The following is a 24644-nucleotide window of genomic DNA, read 5'->3' on the forward strand; positions in this document are numbered from 1 at the left end:
TACCACAAAATTCTGTCTGTAGTCTAAATATAATCCAAAGATCGAAGAGCATTTCTGCTGATATCATATACACTATCTTATTGTTTTTTAAATCAGTATATATTTTCCAGAGTTGAATGTTTCTGTAATACTGTACATGTAGTTTAAACCTATTTTGTGCTTTTGTGTCCTATTTTGTGCTTTATGTTGTATAGGATTTGTCATTCATGCAAAAAACAACAATAAAACGATTGTCAAAGCAGCATCTAAAAGTGATTTTGCAGTAATTGATTAATAACTTACATTGCTTACGTTTATTACAGTAAAATGTAACTGTAAATAAAATAAACAAATAATTTGTTTTTCTTTATGTGTCAAGTAAGCAAATAATATTGCATATTATTTTTGGTGTGCACCTAAAGTCTGAGTGAAAGATTTCATGTATAGTGACATAAAACCTTAATATGTAGTTACCGAAGGATGATGACGTGTGGCATTTACATTTTTACATGTGTAGAAAACATATAATTAATCAAAGACAGACAGACGGACGGACGGATGTCACTGCATAGAACAGGTGCAACGAAATGCATCTACCAAAAGTGCAAATAGCAGCATTGTGCACACTGACAAGTGCAGATAAATATGTAAATATATGTACAAATAAATCTAAAGGCTCTGGCAGTGAAAAATGAGCAGAAGCTATTAAGCAAGTAAAACAAATAAATATGAAGGCTCTGGGCAGTGTAAGAAAGATATTTAAATTGCGTATATAAATTTATATTGTGTATATTGTTTACTCTTACTTCTGCTTTTCTACAATGACCAGAGCCTTTATATATATATTTTTTTAAATTACTTTAGAGCAAGATGTGTGTAAGGCACAATATAGGTAGAGAAATATGGGATATCTAAATTAACATTGTATGTACAGCTGTACAAATGTAATACACGGTGTACAGATAGTGTAGAGTTACATTGTAAATAATTTAGAGTATTCTGTGAATTTATAATTATATACAGTTACAATTGTATGGAAATGATACAGAATGTACAGAGTGGAGCAAAACTGTTGATGAAGATGATTACTGGCAGTGAAATCAGTAAAGCATCAGTGAGCTTTCAGTAGTTCAGTAGGGTGATGGTAAATAGAAAAAAAGCTCGCCCTGTACCTGCTGCTTATGGTGTGTATGTTCCTGTATCTATAGAGGTGTGATGTCCGGGGAGCTGTCCTCCATCATGTCCACCTAGCTTGTGGGAGCTTGCAAATGATGGTCAGCAGCCTTAGATTTTGACGGCAGTACTGGACAGACATAGGTCTTGTTAGTTGGCACCACCAATCAAAGTGGTCTGTCTAAATATTTTCACCAGCATTGACACGCAGTGAACGCATGTTTGTGGGTCCGCAAATGATGTTTGGGCCCATACATGTGATGCACATCAGGTGAGGGTTCCTGCCTGCTGTTGAACAGTTTAGTGGAAACCAGCAGACACTGTATGAGCTGAGATGGCTTGATGTAATCCCTCATGAGAAAAAATCGTGAATGTCGTTGTAAGGGGTCAACCTGTTATAAAGATTCCCTCATTGTGAAACACCAAGCGCAGTAAGATAAAGAACCTCTGTCTTTCTTTGTTAGCTTGGGAAGAGAAGCACGTTGGGAAGAAGGCAAGCTGATTGAGGCAGAGTAATGCTCTGGGCAATGTTTTGCTTGGAAACCTTGGGTCTTGGTATTCATGTGGACATTGCTTTAATAGCTACTCCCAAAGAGTAACAGTGTAGAATAATGGATTTAATTAAAAAATCCATTATTATCAAAGTGATTATAATAATGCTGCCTGGACCCTGATTACAATTGAAAAGAAAATTAAATAAAATTCTGTTTGGCCTCAATTAATAGCCAAAATGTTTTAATGAATGTGCCTAATTGTGTGTCACGTGGGGGTCCTTTATAAAATGGATCACTGATATTAAAGTAATCTCTCTTTTGTGCTTTTTTTAACAAATTTCAAACCAGGCAGTGTTTTGTTTTCATTCGATTTTGCAGAAGTAACTCCTTAGAATGAATATAGGTCTATTTCCCTGCTACCAGAAAAAAAGCGCGTCCCTGTCTCCGGGAGCGGGCACGCGTGCATGAGCAGAGAGGGGGCTATCGGGAGCGTGCATTGAGGCTCTGTGAGTGTAACTGCAGCTCTTCGTCTCATCCGGAAGCTTTCCTGCGCACTCGCGCGCACTCCTGCGCTGACAACCGAGCAAGGATCGAAAGAGGAGATGGATAGAGTTCTAACACTTGCCATTGCGTGGAGTATCTTGTGCGGTGCATCTGTTTGGGGAAAATATGTCAAGGGTGTCGTGAACACCAAGGAGGTGAGATGACCAGTGATGTATTTTGTGTGCGCGCGCGTATGTGTGTGCGCGCGCGTCCTGGTAGATCTCGCAAACCCTGTCTTCCACTATTGCAGCGTACTGTACGTTTAGATGAGCTGGTTTTCGTGCACAAGAGTGCTACATCAGTGTACAGACAGACAGACAGACAGACAGACAGACAGACAGACAGACAGACAGACAGACAGACAGATAGACAGATAGATAGATAGATAGATAGATAGATAGATAGATAGATAGATAGATAGATAGATAGATAGATAGATAGATAGATAGGGCATTTCTCAAGTGCATCATACCGATCGCATGGATATTCTAAGACCGTGCGCGTGCTCGCAAGCCACTCCAACTTGCCTAAATGTTATTGCACACCACGTTACAGGTGTGCGTTACGCCGCTTGACCTCTCCGTTAAGCTCACGTGTATATATAAATGTACGTATGTCATAGCGAGATGATAGTAGCTCATCTTTTCACGCTCGCATCCGTGGGCTTGCAACTACCCTGGAACGTTTATAATGACGTTATAATGAACCCCGTTATCTACCGCGAATAGGCCTCCGGTTCGGCGCAACGACATGTCACGTGATGTCAACTCTCCGTTACCAGCCAGAGACTATCTTAACACCAAAACTCACCATGACTGGAACATTGATCCTTGACTTCCTGATTAGCTTGGGTTCAATTAAATAACCATGAGCATGTAGTGGATGTCGGGTTCATTCTTTAGGAGACAGAAAGCGGATGATAGAAAATGACCCGAAACACAGCTGAAACTATTAAATCATTCCTCGATGCATGCTGTAAGGGGGCTCAGAGTCACCGGGTTGTTATGGACTTCTGTTATATGGACGATTTTCTGAACATGCATGCACTTTTTATTATGAACACCTTTAATGCTCATTCATTTGTTTATTCATCCATTAATCCAACCACTCATCCATCCATTTATTCATTATTCCATTCATTCATTTATTCATTCATTCATACATTCATTAGTTCAGCCATCTATTTATTCCAATCTTCATTCATTCATTAATTCATTCATTCATTAATCCATCCATTGTCCCATTCATTCATTCATTTATTCATTAATCCACCCATTTATCCATTCATTCATTCATTAGTTCAGCCATCTATTTATTCCAAACTTCATTTGTTCATTCATTCATCCATCACCCATCCCTGTATTTATTCATCCATCTATTTAACCACCCATTAATCCAACTATTCATCCATCCAGTCATTCTTTAATCCATCCATGTATCCATCCATTCATTTATTCATACATTCATTAGTTCAGCCATCTATTTATTCCAAGCTTCATTCATTCATTTATTCATTCATTTATATATCCATCCATTTATCCATTCATTCATCCATTCATTCATTTATCAATCCACCCATTTATTCATTTATCCATTCATTCAGCCATCTATTTATTCCAATCTTCATTCATTCATTTATTCATCATCCATCCATTTATTTATTCACCCATCTATTCAACCACCTATTCATTCAACCATTCATCCATCCATTCATTCATTGATCCATCCATATATCCATTCATTCATGCATTCATTTATTCATTAGTTCAGCCATCCATTTATTTCAATCATTCATTCATTCATCATCCATCCATTAATTTATCCATACATATATTCAACCACCCACCCATTCATCCATCCATTTTATTTCTTCCAGCAATTAATTCATTTATTTATTCATCCATTCATTTGTTTATTCATTAATTTATCCATCAACTCATTCATATATTCATGCATTCATTTATCCATTCAGACATTCATTTATTAAATCATTGAGTCATGTGACGGCTGGACAATGCCTAAAATCATGAGGTCAATAGCTTCAGATCATGTTCACATTAAACATCATGAAGGGAATCGTAGTTACTGATAAAATGGTTGGTTCTTCCAGCACTGTCAAGCTCCAACACCATCAAACTGCTACTGTTGACCTTCTTAGCTCCAGGGTAATTGTATCATGGCTGACTTTGTGTTCTGACCCTAATTCACTAAGAAGCTGATATATGCAAAAACAATGATTTTAATTGCACTGTAATGTGTATATATAACAAATAAAGGCTTCCTCTTCTGGCTGTTAGTGCCAGTCATAAACTAATGTTAGATGTTCAAGCTAAATTAGACAGAATGCCAAAAAAACATAAAAAACATATAGGGTATAGGGTTCTCTTTCAAAAATGCTTTGTCAATGAAAGAACTCAGAGAAGAATTGCCAGACTGGTTCTTGCTGACAAGAAGACTATTTTATTTGCACACAACTCACCCTTTAATCAAACATCATTTAAATATAACAGCCTATCTGAGTATTACTGGTGATGCCATGCATCCCTTTATGGCCACAATTTACCTAACTGATGTACTGTACCATCTCATGCTGCCTAATTCCAGCATGATAATGCACCTTATGCCTAGTAGAAAAGTAGAAAAGTGTATAAACAGCAACAAAGTTGGCAAATGTACAAACTCCATTTTAAATGAGAAGACATGCCTGAGCATAGCTACTGCAAATTCACATTTGCATATTAGTTTGGTTCAGGTCATCAGCTCATGTTCTAAACGAGTGCATCTGTATTAGATTTTTGGACCTGTGGTGAGCTGACAAGTACAAATAATTGAGGACCATGCACCGTGTCCAGCAACCTCATCTAACATTCATGAAGAAGCCTAAGAACCTTCTTGGTAGAGCCCAGCTCTTAATTGAAGCATGTCAATAATTGTGACTTCTTAAGAAAAAGGGAAAAAATTTATTCCCTCTGTGCAATAATACTGTGACACGGTTATAATGTAGATCAGAAAAAAAAACTAGAGCAACATGCAAATAGAAGTAGCTCCCATTTTCTTTTCTTAGGTGTATAATAAATTTTTAATGCTGACTGATCTTTTTGTGTTCATTGTCTTCGGGTAGTCAGTGTTTCAGCTTAATTAAAATTCATTAGGCTACACAATTCATGGGAATACAACTGATCCGGTTCACTTCAAACATCCGTCCCAGGTACATTAGTATTTCTGATTCATTTCCTTTTTAGAAAGCTTTTGTATAATAGATCATGGTGAAAATCAAGAGGGTGAATCTTGCAAATAAGAAAGCTCTATCTACCGTAATTTCCGGACTACAAAGCGCACTCATATATAAGCCGCACACACCGAATTTTACATATATTTTTATTTTTAACATAAATAAGCCGCACCTGTCTATAAGCCGTCTATATTAGTCTACACTAATGTACTTTACACAGGCTTTAATGAAAGACACGTTACACACGGTGTAACGGGTGAAATATGTTGCGCTTCCTCTAGGAGCATAGCGGTATTTTGGGAATAGCATGCCAGAAGCGAGCTCTCCCTTCACCCTGACTCAACGCATTACTCTAACTCAACGCGTTGTATCTAAACAGTAGCCTACCAAGAAAGTAATTGGTCACTGTCTTCCTCCTTCCTTTCACAACTATTTCTCTCGGGAGTTTATCTTTTGGTATCGTCGTGTGTTTAAAAATCACCCGATGGAATTTTTTTTCCCGATGCCGTGCAGCTCAGAACACAAGTGCGTTTTTTCATATCCGTTCGGAAATTTCAATGGTCTAATGTTATGGGGTTCAGTTTTTTGGCTTGAAGTTTGTGAAACTGGGAAAAACCCAGGAAAAATTCATAAATTAGCCGCTCCTTTGTTTAAGCCGCGGGGTTCAAAACGTGGGAAAATATATTTTTCCTTATAGGCCGAAAAATACGGTAAATAATACTACACAAAAATATGTTCAACTGATGCTTATAGTTGAGTAGATAATTCATTGATTTCAGTCTTTTTTTTTTTTTTTTTTTTTTTTAAGAGTACCTCATCAAAATTACATGTCAAGAACATGTTCACCTTGAAATGATCCTTTTCATTGCATTGACTCAGACTGTATTTTATCCTGAATTGTATATCAGACATCAGTAAATCGACAGTGATACATGGTAGCATTTATTTGACGTATTCAGCTATCTTTAAATGACGGTTGAAGACCTGCCTCTTCCTAATACACTGAAATGATCACTTTCCAAGTTTGCTTTCTAGAATTCAAGAGTTATATTTATATTAAGTTTGTAATCTTGCGTACCAGCGTAGATGTATTCATTGCTAGAGACTCAAAGAACTTTAGTACGTCACTCTGGATAAGGGCGTCTGCTAAATGCCGCAAATGTAAATATAAGTGTATATATATATATATATTTAATATTATATATTTAAGTATTTAATTAAGGTGGTAATGAGAAAGTCACAATTTAGTTCAAACTAACTCTTTGGATATTATATTATATTATATTGGATAAATATTTTTGTCCCTGAATATGTATTAAATTGTTCCCAGTAGTCTCTTTTATTTAGTTTGTATCGTTTTGCTCGGCTGCACTGGTACAAGGAGTGTCTGTTTACATTGAAGTTTCTATCCAATCAGATTGTAGCCACCACAATACGTGTTGCTAGGGTCAAAAATGTCTGCCGTAAGCCTTAAAAATTAACAGTGCAGCGCTTCCGGGGTTCAGTTTGTGCTGCTTGAAGGCTGCTGCTTTAACCGTTTAGATTACGCATTAGCCGCTCCGAGGCCATCTAGTAGGCGTACAATAATGTCGCCATTTTTACGTCCTGTGATTGGATGGTCAAAGAGTGCACTAGTCAGACCTAGCAAACCGCATCGATAACAAACTGCACAAGCTCAGATTTACTGTATGTGTGTGGATTTAATAGATTCCACAATGACTGACAAAAGGAGAAGTTGATTTGGTCATGGATATATTTGCAAGGACATTTAAAAGACGGTCTTTTCCAGAAAAGCTGTTTATCGCGAGGGAATGTCAGCCAAAACAGGTTAAGCTTTTTCAACAACCATTTATATTTTTACGTTTTCTTTCCTGTAGAATTTGCAAATGCACGGCCCTCCACTGGACTTATGCCTCCCCTTTTTTTTATTATATCAATCATAGTTTGTTTATCTTTTGACTTGGAGGACATATCAGGACATAAATAATTCAGAATTGTGATTGACAGCATTAATAAAGAGGTGGGGAGAGAAAAGGAAACTGCTTGTTCTATTGCTTGAAGGAAATGAAGATAACTGATGATACCTGTGTTAGTTTGTACAATTTTGGCCGATAAATAACGGTGCTTTGGACCATATTCTTCTGTCTCTTATCCTTTTTTGTGATATAATAGAATGATCGCTTCAGTTATTTAATGAGAAATCAGAGTAAAGTGAAGAGGAGCCCCAGTATGGATGGGACAGTCAATAGCTCACACTAGAGAAGGTAAATATTTTGATGTACATTACAGCCCCACACTTCTTCTAGTGGTGTGCCTTGTGTTATTAATGAACATATCTGGCTAACAAACACTCGGATTATAGAAAACCATTGAGGATGAAAACATCCAGTGTGATAACCTAGAAACAGGAGTAGGAATGGATCAAAACATCTGGGCCTTAGCACTGATGGTAGATGCTGCTGAAAATATCAGCAAAATCAGATGAATTACACAGGCAAATTAAACATTTTTGGTCTATCCTTTGGTTTTAAACTAGAGTTATACCACTCCCAAACAATGTTATAATGGAAATTGTTCCTGACCAATATTGCTCAGTTTGCAGCTTAATTACCCTATGGGGCCAATTTTGAAGCATTCAAAAAGAAGTTAGTAGCTGAGGCTTTCAGTTGGGATGAGAACAACAGTAAACCAGTTAGCAGTTGCTGTAGATAACATGCACAGCAGATATTGTTCACTGCCCAAGAAAGTCAGGTTTATAAATTTGAGGTGCTGCATCAGGCTCTGGCATGCCATTATGGAGACATTAAGGTAACAGTTTCAGGGGTACACATACCCACCCCAGGGCCTCTGCTGCTTACTCAGGGGAACTCAGCAACACTTCTCTGGTGACTTTGTAACAGCGTACAGTCTAAGCATCTATGGTTTTGTGTTTTAAGGTAGAAATTGTAGTGAATTAACAATTAACAACATTTCAGGGATTGATTTACCTGTATTTTGGTTGCTGTCTTGTATATGGGGCTACAAATTATCACTATCAAATTATGGCATCCCCTTAAAGTCAATTTTACAAGAAATAAAAACTACCACCATGTCACCATTCAGCTTTTTGGAAACGCTGTCCAATACACTTTCTGCAGGTTTACATGTTCATCCCTCATCCAGTCAACATCTTGCGGTTTCTGATGTTTGCGCCTGTTCCATCAAACTCTCAAGTTTATTAGAGCATTAGACCAGATTAGTTTAGGTGGTTCTCCACAACAGAACTACAGAAAACTTTGGCCTTAGTGTCACCTTTAGTGATAATGCAAAACCAAAGACCACTTTTACTTTGGGGACAGACGTCTGGCAGTTTAGTACCATGCATTATGGCCTCTGCAATGATCTAGTAGGCTTTTAATTGAAAGTTTCCTGAGATTGACCTGAAAAGACTTTGGATCTGTTGGGAGTGAAGTTGTGAGTGAAGGCTGAAGTTACAAGTAGGTAAGTGATAAATTGATGCAAAACGCGTTGACCTTCTTTGGCCACTATTTGAGTGCAGCAGGGGTACCAGAAGACTACCACTTGGAAGGGGGAGGATTGTTAAAGCTTTTGCTGATCAGAGTTTAACTATGAGAGCTATTTTAGGCACCACATGTGTGGCCTGTTTTTCCTGTCGCTACCTGGGTTCGGATGCCATGTACGGCCAGCAGGGGATGGGACACTTTGGATTAAACCAGACTTTGAAGCCTGATTCTTACGAGTCCTACTGCTACAAAGGTAATACCTCCACTGGGAAAAAAAGGGGCCAGCAGGAAAGCCTCATACTTCTCTACAACAACATCAGGTTGACTGTCCCATGGGCCGGGTAGCTTAGATATCCTAGGGCAGTTTCTACAGAACTTTAGGGACTTTTGTTGTAGCTAACATGGACTACTATATGAAATGGCTGGTAGATGTGCTGATGGAGGGCATGTTTGCTCGATTTAGGGTCCTAGCCGTTCACAATTAACAATTAAGGAAGGAACTTTAAATCGCACCTCTTTGCTGATTTTTGGGAAAATGCTCACAAACTAAGCTGTACCTTGGTAGAATTCTGCTGCCTTGTGGAGAAGCTTGGAGTAACAACTTATTGTATCAGGTAGAAGCTAGGAGGATGGGATGACGTTTAGCATTGAGACCAGCTGGCCCTTATGCTTACCCATTTTTACTCCTTTTAAAACATCAACCTTGAGAAGGCTATAATATAGAATAGATGTCTTTTTAATGTAAGCATACTAAAATGTAGTATTGTTATTAACATTTGTTATTTATAGACCTAACCTATTTATAGATCTATAAACCTAACACAACATAATAATATCTAAGGTGCAATAAAATTTTATGCTGTCATTTTAAAATTTATATAGATTATTCTTTCAAATAAATTATTTATACATCACACCTTTTGTGATTTCATTTAGTGCCTCTATGTCTGTTTAGTGATGTTTAATGTGAGTATTTTGGGCAAAGGATTATAGTCTAAGAAACTGGTTGTTAATAATCATTCTGTCAATTCTGTCTAATTTATTTAATGTCAATCAAGATGCCTAAAGTATGCTATAGGTCCAGTCATTCTTGCAGGATATTTTGAGCTTCTTTACATTTTTAGATTTGTGCATGTGCACCTGTTTCTTTAAATCAGTCTACAGGTTCCGATCTGGAGACTGTAATATTCATTAGAAAAAACACTCGTTTTGTATTTGTCCACCTAATTCCAAGTCGCACATTTGTGGAGACAGAAGTATGAATCAGACAGTAATGTGCATTAAACAGATTTTAGGACTCATCACCCCTTGATCTTGCTGTAAGGATCTAGCTGTGAGGATCCTCTCTAATGTCTGTATACACTTTTTTAATTCTATGCAATTTTCTATTAGAATGATTGCAAGCACTCAACGCACTGAATAATGCCAAGTGTGGCCATGCCAAAATATTAGAGAGTATGTTCAACTTTGATCTTTTTTTATTTATTTTTTATGGTTGCTTGGCAAATCCATCATGTGGGCAACATGCTTGCCAACTATGAGGAATAGTTTGCTTGCCTTCAATGGGAAAACACTATTAAAAATTGAGCAGTGGCGTAAGGAAATGTAGCAGAGAAAAGAAAAAATACATTATATAATAGTATACATTACAAAATGCATTATAAATACATTATCAAATAGTAATACATTTAATAATGATAATAAAAACATTTTATAAGGATAATCATTATCATAATTATCACCCGAACAAATAGTATAGGTTTCCAGTGAGGAATTTCATATGTGGCTACTAACTCTATCTTTTACCATGGAATTTGTGAAAACAGAGTTTTACTTTCCAGAAACAGAGATCAGATGTCTGTTACCACAACAAGCTAGAATTTCAGCCCAGGAAACTGCAGCTTCCACTTAACATTCCTATAAAGCTTGTGATCTTAGTAGATTCAGTGGCTGTTTACATTAAGTCTACTGTAGCATCATTACATCATGGATTAAACTAAAAACTAAACATTATTCTTTCATTAAAAATGTATTGAAGGAAGACAGTAGTGTATATGACACCCACCGGCATGTTTGGACTCTCAGCAACTTCTGGGCGTACTCCTGGGTGATTGGTGTCTCCTCCCAGATCTAAATCAGAGCAGCATCAATGAGCTCCTGGACAGTTTGTGGTTCTACCTGGTAACTTCGGATACACCCATACATAACGTCCCAGAGGTCCTCCAAGAGGTTTTTTAAGACCTTACACAGAAACTTGCCGTTTACTAGCTTCTATCTATGCAATTCTCCAAGGATATTTATCCCCAGACTATTATTTCCCCACTGGCAAAGCAGAACCACTCATTGTAGATGATGTTGCAGGCAGCATAATGTTCCCCACGGCATATCAATTTTTTTTTTTTTACATCTGTCACATCTGCTCAACGTGAACCTGCTCTTATCCATTAAACGACAGATGCCACCTGCTAAATCTGATGTTTTCTGGCAACTGCACATCAAGCTGTATAGTGCTGGGCTGTTAGCTCAAGTCCCACTAGATGTTGGGCCCTCAAGCCATCCATGTGGAAACCTAGCAAAAGTTCTGTTTGGTGTCCTGATGATTAACGTAATTTAAAACAACATAATTCTTATACAACATGTACAAGAATATTTTGTCTTTATGCTCTATGTTGAGTTTGGTTTTACTACATATTATATAATATACACACACATATATATATATATATATATATATATATATATATATATATATATATATATATATATATATATATATATATATATATATATATATATATATATATATATAAAGCTCAAGTACCACTGACTGACTCACTCACTCATCACGAAATCTCAAAAACCACTGAACGTATTGCAATGAAATTTGGAACATACCTTCCTCTTGGGTCTTAGGTGCTCACTAAGAAAGGGTTTTGAAAAATTCGCCCTGGATCGCGGCTAACTCGCGAAAAACGCGATTTCTCACGCATTGTACATTCTTCAAAATAACAGTACGGATCCTCATGAAACTTACTACATTGTTTCTTATTAGATGTTAGATGCACGCTAAAAATTATTTTAAAAGTAGTTTGCCCTGTATCCGTACTACAAAGGGGTAGTACGTTATTTGTTGACGTTACGTTCTGATCTCTGATCATCCAGTCCTGCTCAGTGCTTACTGCTTATTGCCATATTGCTTAGCGTTCTGCCTTCCGTAGCGAAGCACGGGTACTTTCAGCTAGTATAAATATATATGTGTGTATATTATATAATATTATAAATACTTGAGATGTTCAAATTGCTTCCTTTTTCATTATTTTATCCCTCTGTCTATGTATTGTCAATTTTTCTTCTTTTTATTTAAATACATTTTATTTCTTATTTCCTGTCTAATTTCCTTCCTCCCTTTCTTTATTATCTATGTAGCAGTGGATATGGAAATTCTGAATGTTTGAATGAACACTGCTCAAACAAATTAAAGGAACACTCAGAGTATAACACCAAGTAAATTAAACATCAGGGATATGAATCTATCCAGTTAGGAAACATAAGTGATTGTGAATCAGTTTAATCTGCTTTGGTGCTAATGAAAGTGACAATAGGTGCACTGGAGCAGCAACAGCAAGAAAACCCCTACCAAAGGAGTGGTTTTGCAGATGGTAGCCGCAGACAACTGCTCTCTTCTTATTCTTTCTGCTTGAGTTATGTGTAGATTGAGGCAGCACCTGCAACCCATTCAGTTTGCTCAGGTAGTCCAGCTCCCACCAGGGTCCCGCATTCATACGTGCTGTTGCATGGAGGTTTGGTGTATCTTCTACCACAGAAGGAGATACCAGAAGACATGTCATTACACAAGAAGAGCCGGAGAGAGATATAGAAGTGAAACAACTCAGCTGCAGGAATATGGCTTGTGCCTTTGTACAGGGAAGAAGCCAGAGCCTTACAAAATGACCTCCAGTGGGCTACTGGTGTGGATGTTTCTGACCAAACTGTGGGTAAGTGTGTCATTAGAGCCCAACATCCAGTAAGATCTGTGCCCACAGGCCATCACCACGCAGCTTGTTTGGAATTAGCCAATAAACATCAGAAATGACAGGTCCACAATCGGCGCCCTGTTCTCTTAATAGAGTCTGGAGAAACTGTGGGGAACAATATTTTGCATGGGTCGTCTTGGTTTGTCAGTCGGTGAATAATAGTCTGGGGAGAACTATCCTTGGAGGGTTGCACAGAGCTCCATGTGCTAGTCAATGGTAACCTTACTGCTGTAAGGTCCCATAGAACCTCTGGGACGTTATGTATCAGAGTATCCGAAGTGACCAGGTAGCACCACAGACTGTCCAGGATCTCTTTTTGTTGTAATGTCCTGGGAGGAAATCTTCAGAGCCATTGTCAGACCTTTTGTTGGAACAGTGGGCCCTGTGTTCCACCTGGTACATGACAGTGCCCAGCCCCATGTGACCAGAGTGTGTAGGCAGTTTTTGTATTACAAAGGCATTGATGCCATTGACTGGCCCACATGTTCCCAAGACCTGAATCCAATTTAGCACCTCTGGGATGTTATATATAGAAGTACCCAAAGTCACCACTGACTGTCTAGGAGCTCACGGATGCTGCCCTGATCCCGATTTGGGAGGAGATCCCTCTAGACACCAATCACCAACACATCAGAAGTATGCCCAGACATTGTTCGGAGTGCATACAAGCAAGTGGGATCCATACATACTACTGACTTACATTAATGAGTTGCTGTGATGAAATTCATGCAGGTTTGAATCAGCCTGTAATCATAGTTTTAGCATGTTCTATTCTTCCCATTTTACAGGATTGGGTGTTTCTGACAAGGTTTTGTTTCCTTACTGATTTTGGCAGATTGGACTTCAAGTTTCGCTACCCAAAGGTAAAACTGCTTGTCTTAAATCTAAAGTATGGTTGCTAGCAATAGGAAGCAGAGGAACTCATTTTTTTAATACATTATCTATTGCTTTTGTAACATGGCGGTGAAGAAGGTATAGAATATACAAGATACAGTATCACTACATATTGTATATCTTTGCTGACCATCCAGGTTCTAATATTAGACTATATTATTGCCAGTCAGAAAAACAGAACATTTTGACACTTAAAATGAGCAGAAGCATTATGACTGCATTTTGCTGTTTGATCCAGTTTTCTTTTTTTGTTTTCTCAGTAAAGTTGCTGTCTCATTGTGTTTCATTCACTAAGTGACATCTTGTTTTGTAGTCTCCTTGGCAGAGATAGTTTATCATGTTTGTCTCAGAATGTCTTTCTTTCCCTTTCCTCCATGCTGTGGTCTCCCCTCAGTCACACTGTTGTCAGAACATATTGCTCTACTTTGATGAAAGCTCGCAGTGGCCAGCTGTATACAAGAGGCCAGACAAGGTGAGGTGAACACTGTCAGTGTATGTGTGTAGGTTTGTTGTATACTGCATGCAGAGATTAAGTTTATGAGGAGAATATAATATAAAGTGCCATGTTGCTTTCTAAATTGCATTCTCAGCTCTAGTACCGAATGTGATACAAAAGTAAAAACATTACATGGATGTGAATAGTTTGACGATCCCTTTTATTATTTTTATCTTGGTGAAAGACCAAAAAAAAAAAGGTAAAGGTTATATGTTCAGTGATTTTTGTGGATGTATTGCAGGACTGCTATCAGAAAGAGGCAGTTCTGAGGCCTGAAAACAACCAAGTCATAAACCTGACCACTCGCTATACCTGGTCTGGATGTGTGGTGAGGGATTCAGTTAAATGCTCTCCAGAATTATGTGTACCCTTCTTCAATATGAGCAAAAATATTACAATATGCATTATGCAATGAAAGAATTATACAAAATAGTCATATAATAAAGAATAATATTTCTATTCTTCTTATATAACATTTTAAGTTTGTGAATATTTTAAATATATGAAAACAAGCCATGTAATATTCCCTTTGGTTATAAATATTGGATGCACACAAGGAAAATTAGGTCTGTAATCGATTTTCTATGAGGAAAAACAAGACAATTCAACAGAAAAAAGACAGATGGTAGTTAACCAGGGCAAATAATAAAAAATAAGCATTTACAAATACAATTAGGCACAATTAAGGCACGATAAATTCATATGAGTACTCAAATATTTCAGCCTAAAAACTTGGCTGTCAATGCCAGGATGTTCAGACTCACTCCAGATGGAGCTTTATATGATTATGAAATGAACTTCTAAATTAACACAGAAATAGTGGTACAAGCACAAAATCATTGTTTTTGCAATGACCATCTCAGTCTGTGTGCTGGAATGCAACTGATGTCTTATAATCAGAATTGAAGAATGAAGTTCAACTTCACAAACTTAAGAAAATTAAGAAGCTTAAATTGACAAAGATATGAAGACTGTTATTTTGACCCAAAGACCCTAGTTTAGTATAGAATAGCATTCATTAATAATAAAATAATAAAACATTAGACTGTTTTACATTCATTTATACCATGTTTATGAATTTTTAACTGAAGTATCATATATTTTTGCACATTTCTATGAAGGGTACCAGTAGTTTTATGGCCACTATATTGTACAGTTTTAAGAAGATCTTAGGTGTGAGGTTGTTGTAATTATTTGCACCTCAGGTTGAAGAAGAGAATGGTGAGGAAATTCTCAGCTGTGTCGGAGGGCGAAGCTTTCGTTCCGTCAGAGAGAGATGGTGGTACATTGTGCTCAGCAAGTGCGGGGTAAGCGCTAATTCACCTTTTATAACATGAAAAAAAAAAAGACTGCTTATCCAACCTTGTAAAATACAACATAATTTGTGTTATACTGTATAAAAACATTTTAGGAAAGAGAAAGGGAAAATATTTCAAAGTTCTCATTCCTCATGAACATGGATAACTGTGATAACCTGTGATAACCTGTGATTACCTCCACATGCTTGCACATATCAGTAACACTGATTTTCTTAATTCTTATATGCATATGTTAATCAGCCATCCATAAATTGCCGAATGTGAGTTTATAGAACAGATCAATTATATATAGTAATGCCCACCAATCTCCAAAGCTCACAGAGAGCTGAAAATTACAAAAAAATCTGAGTAAACAGTGTAAGAGAAAGTGTGCCAGATATTCGATCGATGCCAGTAATTGCTGCAATTTGGCCTCAATATACACACAAATTTACTCTTTCGACTAAAGGTGCCATTTTTTCTTGTCCTAACTAAATATCTTATTTCTCAATTTTTGCATAATTTATAAAAAGAATTATTATAAAAATATAATTATGATATATAATATAATAATATAAACATAATTTATAAAAATATATATATATATATATATAGTGGCAAAAAGTATTTAGTCAGCCACCAATTGTGCAAGTTCTCCCACTTAAAAAGATGAAAGAGGCCTGTAATTTTCATCATAGATACACTTCAACTATGAGAGACAAAATGAGAAAAAAAAATCCCGAAAATCACATTGTCTGATTATTAAAGAATTTATTTGCAAATTATGGTGGAAAATAAGTATTTGGTCAATAACAAAAGTTCAGTTGTGTTTGGGATAGACATGCCATAGCCTTTAAATCTTTACTCTTTTACACACCGCAATGTGCAATATACAACAGGTTTACTGGCAGCGCTATTTTGTGTATTTATCTTATACTGTCTTGTGTTGTCTTGCACTGTCTTGAGTTGTCTTTGCACTGTTTGCACCAGATTGCACATGATGCACTTTATGTGGCGAGGACACTTAGTCCCTAGCCCTGTGTTTTCTGTGATTGTTGTTTTATGTAGCACCAGGATTCAGGTGGAACGTTGTTTCATTTCACTGTGTACTGCGTCAGCTATATATGGTTGAAATGACAATAAAAGTTTCTTGACTTGACTTGACTTGTCTTGATTTGACTTGAGGTGTGTCAAAGTGTGTACTAAAAAATATTTTTTTCTTCTATATATTTTTTCGAAGCAAGAAAATTCCAGTTCCATTTATTCACAACTTAACACATTTTTGCTCTAGCTTTTCTACTTTGCTATCTTCTATCCAGTCCCTCAGCTTCACACCATCTCTAGTCACATTGAATTTGACAGTGTATGCTTTTTACCCTATTGATAAAGAGAGAAAAGGATTTTCTACTAAATGAAATCAAAGCTTGTTGGCTTTTTTTTTTTTTTTACCAAGCTTGCCTCAAATCCTCTCAAGAACAAGAAGGTCTGATGCTTTGATGGTCTTTATAAATTATCTCTTTGTGTTGTGAATATTTCTCTTTTATAATATCTCTTTTCAGGGTGGAGGGTTACAGCTGGAGTATGAGATGAAGCTAACGAATGGGCAGTCTTTTTGGAAACGGCATTTTTCGGCAGATGAGTTTGGTGAGACATACAGATGAGTGTTTGCATGCTGGACCTAAGTGAAGATGTTATATGGAAATTAAATGACTGGAGAGTTTATGTGAAATGGTTGTACAAAGTAACTCAAGTTGATAGATTTTTCTGTTTTCTTTATGGTATATTGCAATGCTTGGATGTTCATAGATTTAAGGTTACATCAGACCTGCATGCCAACATGACTAAACTAGCATAACAACTAAAAAGAAACAAATATAGGTTTAAAATAGTCAAACACAAATATGTCATGAAAGAAAAAACATATATATTTACTATGCAATGTTTTACTTGTAAATTGTAAGTGTGAAACACTTTTTCTCACTCACAGTTTCCGTTCTTGTTTCATTTCCTTTTCTCTTCCAGGAATTTTGGAAACAGACATCACCTTCCTGGTCATATTTGCCAGTGTATTTTCTCTCTCCTGCTATTTTGCATGTGAGTTCATGTTAGTATTGTTTTTATACAAGAATTTTTCTAAAAAATACCAAAAATACTGTTGATGTCTGGCTTTCCGCTTGGTTAAAAAAAGCAGGTCTGTCTGGAGTGCTGGCTGTAATTCAAGCCACAGATTTATATTAATGCACTAATTCATATCTGTTACTGTTGCTATGGTTAGAGCTCATGGCAGATGGTCCATATAATTATTACAGTTACATCATTTATAATTATTAATAATTCACTGTTTAATTATATAGTTTTTAATGAATTGGTATATTGGAATTGGAATTTAACAATGAAACATTTATCATTTGTGATACAGTGATGATTTCATTGATGTTACATTTGTGTTTTATTGATGGTATGCTCAAATGTTTAAACAGATAGATGACTGTTTTTTTTTTACTCTCTGTAACAATTCTCTGGATGTTTTTTGTCTTATTAACTCTAAAAGAGAGATAGCAATGAGAGGCTGATGAGGGGAAGGGATGTTTACTTCTGCAATAACATAGGTTATAGCAGCATTAAATGTAACTATAGAAATTATCAAGTATTAACAAAATATATTTTTTATGATTAATAATTAAAAATTGTAATTGTAGGCAAAATGCTTTGGTATAAAACACTTGGAATAGTTTCCCATAACTATGCACCCTGTTGCGTTACATTCATCACATTTTAGAGGCACTTATTGAAATGACTTACTGAATGTAATAATATGATGGTCTTTGTGTGTTGCAATCATTCCTTGTTTTTTTTTTTTGTTTTGTTTTTCGTGAAAATGAAAAACAAATAATTAAATACTTATATTTAAAAACTATTTTTGGCTCAAAAGGAACAGCCCGGATGTAAAATGAATGATTAGCCATTAGAGCATAAACCATCAGTGCATTTATTAAACATTCAGCAACAACAGCCACCCAGTATCATATTTATATTTATAGCATTTGGCAGATGCTCTTATCCAGAGCGACTTTCAGTTATCATTTATACAGCTGAGCAGTTGTGGGTTAAGGGCCTCGCTCAAGGGGTGGCAGCTTGTTGGTGCTGGGATTTGAAACCATGACCTTCCGATCAGAAGTTTAACATCTTATCCACTGAGCTTTTATTTCCCAATCATAGTATATGGGATTTCTTTTCGGCTTCTCCCGTTAGGGGTCGCCACAGCGGATCCTCCGCACGTTTGATTTGGCACATGTTTTACGCTGGATGCCCTTCCTAACGCAACCCTCCCCAATTTATCCGGGCTTGGGACCGGCACTAAGAGTGGCTGGGGATGGTTCCCTGACCGGGAATCGAACCCGGGTCGCAGCGGTGGGAGCGCTGCATCTTAACCACTAGACCACCAGGGGACCTCCCAATCATAGTATATAACATAGTATAATCATAACATAGTAGAATGTTAGATTGTAAATATTGCACTTTAGGCCATTTTGCATTTTGTGCAATTAAATGAGCATAACAAACTTATTAAATAAGAAATATTATTATTATTATATTATATAGGTTTAGAAACAATCAAAAGCTGTTTTCAATATTTAATCAAAAAGGAACCAAGGCATTGTAATTCACATTTAGTTTTTTTTAAGATGGCAAATGAAAAAAAAAAGAATAAAAGAAACATACACAGACCTTATGACTCAGTCTAATATTTTATGTGAGATTTTATAAAACATCATGTCAGGTTCTTGTTTTTTTTTTATATTTTCAAAATGTTCTCTCTCTGTTATTCTTTTAGATAAACTGAAGGGAAGACAGTTACTCCATACCACATATAAGATGTTTATGACTGCAGCTGGAATAGAGGGTAATAATAGGAGATCTGCTGCTGTTCCACATATTTTGTTTTTCATGTTTATGTATTTGCTATATATGATTACTGCTGTACTTGAACATAAATATTACCCTAGTCTTAATTTCAGGATATTCAAACTGTAGATAATAGCGCCTGTATTTTATTCATTTCCCATATTTCTCCTCTTTGATTTCCACTCAACCGTTGTTCTGCTGTCATTTACATATTGGCTTTCATCTGTCTTTGTAATACTTTTATCATAGATTTTATTTGTCATTCTCTGTTTTTGTGTTCTGTGTCCCCTCAGTTTTCAGTTTGCTTTTTTTTTGTATCTACTGGGGCCTGTATGCCAGAGACGGAGTGGGAAATGGGTGTCTGAAGATACTCGGTGAGTGACCCAATATTAATACATTAATCAAAATGTTTTGTATGAGTTAAATATGAGATTATATAAATAAGATTATTTCTGGATAAATTTAGACCTATTTAAAACTGGATCTTAGCGTCGCATTTCGAAAACACTCTCGGAAGCAAATTTTGGGCTTTTTAAAAAAAAACAAGTATGACAAATTCAACACACAAGATAAAGTGGTAGTTAAAGAGCAGCAGAGGTTAGATGATGCACAAACGGGATAAACTGGGCTAGGCTGGAATGATAATACAGTAAATTCAAACATGAGATCACAGGCTTTAACATGTCAGGCATATGGAAACAAACTCTGAACAATATTTTGCATTGTGAATGAGTTTATTGTCTCTTTTTATGGTGTGTGTTTGTGTGTGTGCATTTGTGTAAATGAGGAAAAGTCTGCTCATTCAGCTGTGACTCACAACTGTGAGCATTGCAAATTGTGGGTAGTGTCGAGTTTATTTAGAAGCTCATTACTGTATCACCAATATAAATTTGTGTTATTTTGTGTAAATTTAATGTAAATAAGGGTAAAAGGTATGTGGCCCATGCATATGACGTTTATATAATGGATTTGTGGACAGGAGCCTTTGTCCATAGAGCTAAAGCTGATTGATCACTCACTTACTTACTTATTAATTTATTTACTTAAGTATTGACATTTTACTTCCAAAATTATGCAGTAATAACTTTTTTACACTTATTTGTTATTTACTTATTTACAATTTACTTAAAAAAAAAAAAATTACGATTTATTCCTATATGCAGTGTTATTCAAAAATAATAATTTCATTACGCAATATTTTATTCAGGAAAATTTATACAAACCTCCAGCTAAGACACAATTATTATACTCACAATCAACTTCCTCTCAAATGTCACTGACTCATTCCATGCTTGAGAACTGAAGCAATTGCGTCATGATATCGGTTCATTCTTTTTGAATAACCCTGTATATTATACTTTCTAATATGTGTGATTTACTAATAATGTACTTTCTTATTGTCACAAATGTGAGGCTGGGTGGAGGTAAATGCATAAGAAACAGTTTATTTGATTTAAATATAAAGATTAAGCAAAAGCAGAATGTAATTCAAATGCATAGACAAGAACAGGTGCAGATCGAGCGATTAGCAAACAATGTGATCTGGGCAACACAGGGGTGTGAATGAGAAAGCAGACGTGAGATCAAAACCCAGTGAAACATAAAACGTGAAAACATGAAACAAAGGCTTGGTAAACGTGGCTAACGGAGTGAAAGCTCTTGAGTGGCCTGCTATAGAGCTCTGAACTCAACCTTACAGAAAACATTTGGGATGAATTAAAAGACTGACTGCACCCCAGGCGTCCTCACACTACATCAGTGCCTGACTTTAGTAGTGCCCTAATGGCTGAATGAGCACAAATCTTCAGAAGCACACTTAAAAATCTAGTGGAACCAGTCTAAAAGAAGCCCAAAGCAAAAAAATGCACCTAATCTAACCTCTTCTTTTGTTTTCTCTGTCTTTCTTTCTTTCTCTCTATATTTATTTCTCTGTCCAATCTAGGGAAATTACTCTTCTCTGTTAGTTTCCTTATCTTCCTCCTGATGCTGATTCTCTTGGGGAAAGGCTTCACAGTCACAAGGTAAATAGTTTAACATCATTTAACTTTATCATATTGCATGCTAGTTCATTTGTTATTTATATTGTCTAGTAATTACAATGGTAGTTAGCATACTGAGAGAAAATGGCTGAAAGGCCACACTTTTAAGGCTGTCTAGTTCTAATTATTGAATTGTTTGACAGGCTCTCAGTCCTGAATGATTTTATGAGGTGATGGTTAACAAACGTAGATTGCCATTATTTCATTATTTTGCTCAATACAAAGGTCCGAAACTAGTATCAGCTTGTTGAGATAGTTTAAAAGTCGATAGATACAGTAGTATTAGATAGCTAGTTTGAAGGTCTGAAGCTATAATGAATTGGTTGAACTCAAACACAGAGAATCAGAGGAAATTAGTTTAAAATCTGTGGAAAAGCAGATTATCAACTGGCTAGTAAAAATAGTTAACGTCACTATTACATTAGACTCTTAGCTAACCATAGTTATCCAGCGAGATATTTAATAAGACATTTAAAAAATTTATATGCACAGACTTTTAGTCCCATTCTTGTTAATATTTTTGTTTTAATATAAATTGACATCCTTGCTCTTTTCAAAATGGCAATGTGTACATTTGCAGTAAGCACCATAATTATTGTAGCCCTTGGTAAACATGGGTAAAATAGTGATGTTTGTGTCTTTGTGGATACTTAAAATAGAAAGAAATTAGCTTTTGCCCACTTTTAGAGCAATACATTATTTAGAACAATAAACAGCTGTAGCTGTTGGAAAAGGATACAAGTGTAATTTACCTTATGTACATTGAGGACGTTAGTTAAAGTGGCAAGCATTTAAATAAAAAATGTGTCTGTCTCAGCCAAGTTATAAACTAATTAAATCTTCCAGAAGGACAATGGTCCAAAACAAAGACTCCGGATGATCTAGAGGGGTGCTGTCTCAGATTCCCCTTGTGCTTTATTCTCATTAAGCATTATAAAAGAGCACTGAGTGCTGTTGTGTTGTGTTGGCAAAGGGATATGGGTAAAATGACTAAACACTAGGAGTGCCAATATTTGTGATGCATTAGTTTTAGTTAAGAAATATAAGTGCTCTTATGTCTTAAAATGAATTTATTATATTGGAATATAAGCCCATTCTTTACCGAAGGTGGCAGTAATGTAGGAGCTGCTTATATGCACAAAAGATAAGAATTTACTCTTCACACATTATATTTATATATTTATTATATTTACTGCTTGCACACACCAGCATGGCTTTTAGGACTGCAGTAACATATGTGGACATATTTAATGAGGCATTTATCCGTCTATCTATTAATGTCACAATTTGTCACACATTAAATTGCATGCTACAAAACACAGGTGCTGGTACACTGGACAAAGTAATCTCATATTCATTCTTGCAGTAAAATAATGTCTGTATTTTTTAAGATTTTAAAATACACACAGTAACCGATTCTCTGTTTTCTTTCCCATTTAGAGGAAGAATAAGTCACAGTGGCTCTATCAAGCTATCTATCTACATGACCATCTATACAATTACCTACATCATCCTCTTCATATATGAAGCTGAGGTAATAATTACTCCTTTTTTAAAAAAAAAATGTTTTTAACAGTTTGCATGCAAAATAGCAAAATCAAAACAATCTACAATCAATACTTTACAATAATTAACATCAGATTGGACAATAAATGTGATTACTTTGACTTTGGTTACATTATTTATGGTAAGATATGGGCTGATTGAAATATTTCTGAAAATGTTGAACTATTGAAGGTTTTCTTTGTATAAGTCCTATATAAGTAAAGCACAAATGGTTATGCATTGTTCCTTAAAGAGGTCAGAGAAGAATTTTCACACTGCTTTGTGCTGAGAAGGCTAAGGTATTGAAAATAGACACTCTTACAGCTATAGTGAGCAGACACACTTCTACGGCACACTGAACCTCAAGGTGAATGTGTGACAGTAGCAGAAGGCCACATCAGGTTTCATTCCTGTCCTTCTAAAGCAGAATGATGTGGCTAAAATGGACACAAAACTATACAGATGATTAAAAAAATTGTCTGGTATGATGAATCTTTATTTGAACAAGAGTGCAGATGGTATGGTTTGAGTTTGGCATTACTATCATAAATCGAGGGACTGAGATAGAATAGTGTGAACAGTTCAGGATGGTGGAGGTGGAGTAATGCTGTGGGGAATGCTTTCTTGGCTTATGTTACAGGACATATGTTATGTCTTATGTTGGCAAAATGCTTATAACAGACCAAGCTAACGGCAACAAAACTGACCCTTAAAAGAATAACGATAAAAACAAGCTAGTTTTTACAGAACATAATGCTAATACATGTTAGGACCCCCTTACAGCCTCTGTGGTGTAACCGGTGGCTCGCGACACCAGTTATAAAATCACTTTTCTGCGTTGTGTAGTGTAGTGGAGACAGACACAGGACAACAGGCGGCGGTTTCACTGGCTTTTATCTGATGTAAAAGAAATAAAAGCAGCCTCTGAGTACAATCAACCTTATTTTGCTCTCTTCCATGCATTAACAATGCCAAGAGAAAAAATACAGAGAAAACATACCTGATGTAAAAGAAATAAAAGCAGCCTCTGAGTACAATCACCCTTATTTTGCTCTCTTCCATGCATTAACAATGCCAAGAAGAAAAATACAGAGAAAACATACCTGATGTAAAAGAAATAAAAGCAGCCTCTGAGTACAATCACCCTTATTTTGCTCTCTTCCATGCATTAACAATGCCAAGAAGAAAAATACAGAGAAAACATACCTGATGTAAAAAGAAATAAAAGCAGCCTCTGAGTACAATCACCCTTATTTTGCTCTATAAAACAAATGTGATGTAGATTTAATTACCAAAATGACAAAAATAACCACACAGGTAAGTAAAATTATATAATACACATAATTTGCAATAAAGATATAGACATAAAAGCAACAATTAAAATAAAAATTAATGAGGATTAGCAGGAGCCAAGAGGAGGAGACAAAACAGGAAATTATGTAGGCCCATGATGACATCACAGCAATTAAAGGGGAAAGGTGCTCATTCAGGCAGGTACACCAGATATA

At 36.1% G+C, this 24644-nt stretch overlaps 1 protein-coding gene across 1 annotated transcript in view; it reads left to right on the forward strand.

Moving 5' to 3' along the window:
- The first annotated feature begins 2092 nt into the window (after positions 1 to 2092).
- The window catches only part of tmem145 (transmembrane protein 145), a 32302-nt gene continuing 9750 nt past the window's right edge, over positions 2093 to 24644 (forward strand). Inside the window, exons 1-11 of the mRNA XM_083529962.1 lie at positions 2093 to 2344; positions 13747 to 13821; positions 14247 to 14324; positions 14590 to 14676; positions 15554 to 15655; positions 17206 to 17290; positions 17669 to 17740; positions 19482 to 19550; positions 19846 to 19926; positions 21495 to 21573; positions 23032 to 23125. Of these exons, the coding sequence (XP_083386088.1) occupies positions 2249 to 2344; positions 13747 to 13821; positions 14247 to 14324; positions 14590 to 14676; positions 15554 to 15655; positions 17206 to 17290; positions 17669 to 17740; positions 19482 to 19550; positions 19846 to 19926; positions 21495 to 21573; positions 23032 to 23125 (918 nt within the window). The 5' untranslated portion in view covers positions 2093 to 2248. The remainder of the gene's footprint in view (positions 2345 to 13746; positions 13822 to 14246; positions 14325 to 14589; positions 14677 to 15553; positions 15656 to 17205; positions 17291 to 17668; positions 17741 to 19481; positions 19551 to 19845; positions 19927 to 21494; positions 21574 to 23031; positions 23126 to 24644) is intronic.

The sequence above is a fragment of the Silurus aristotelis genome (assembly GCF_946808225.1).
Source record: "Silurus aristotelis genome assembly, chromosome: 25".
In the NCBI taxonomy this organism is placed as follows: Eukaryota; Metazoa; Chordata; class Actinopteri; order Siluriformes; family Siluridae; genus Silurus; species Silurus aristotelis.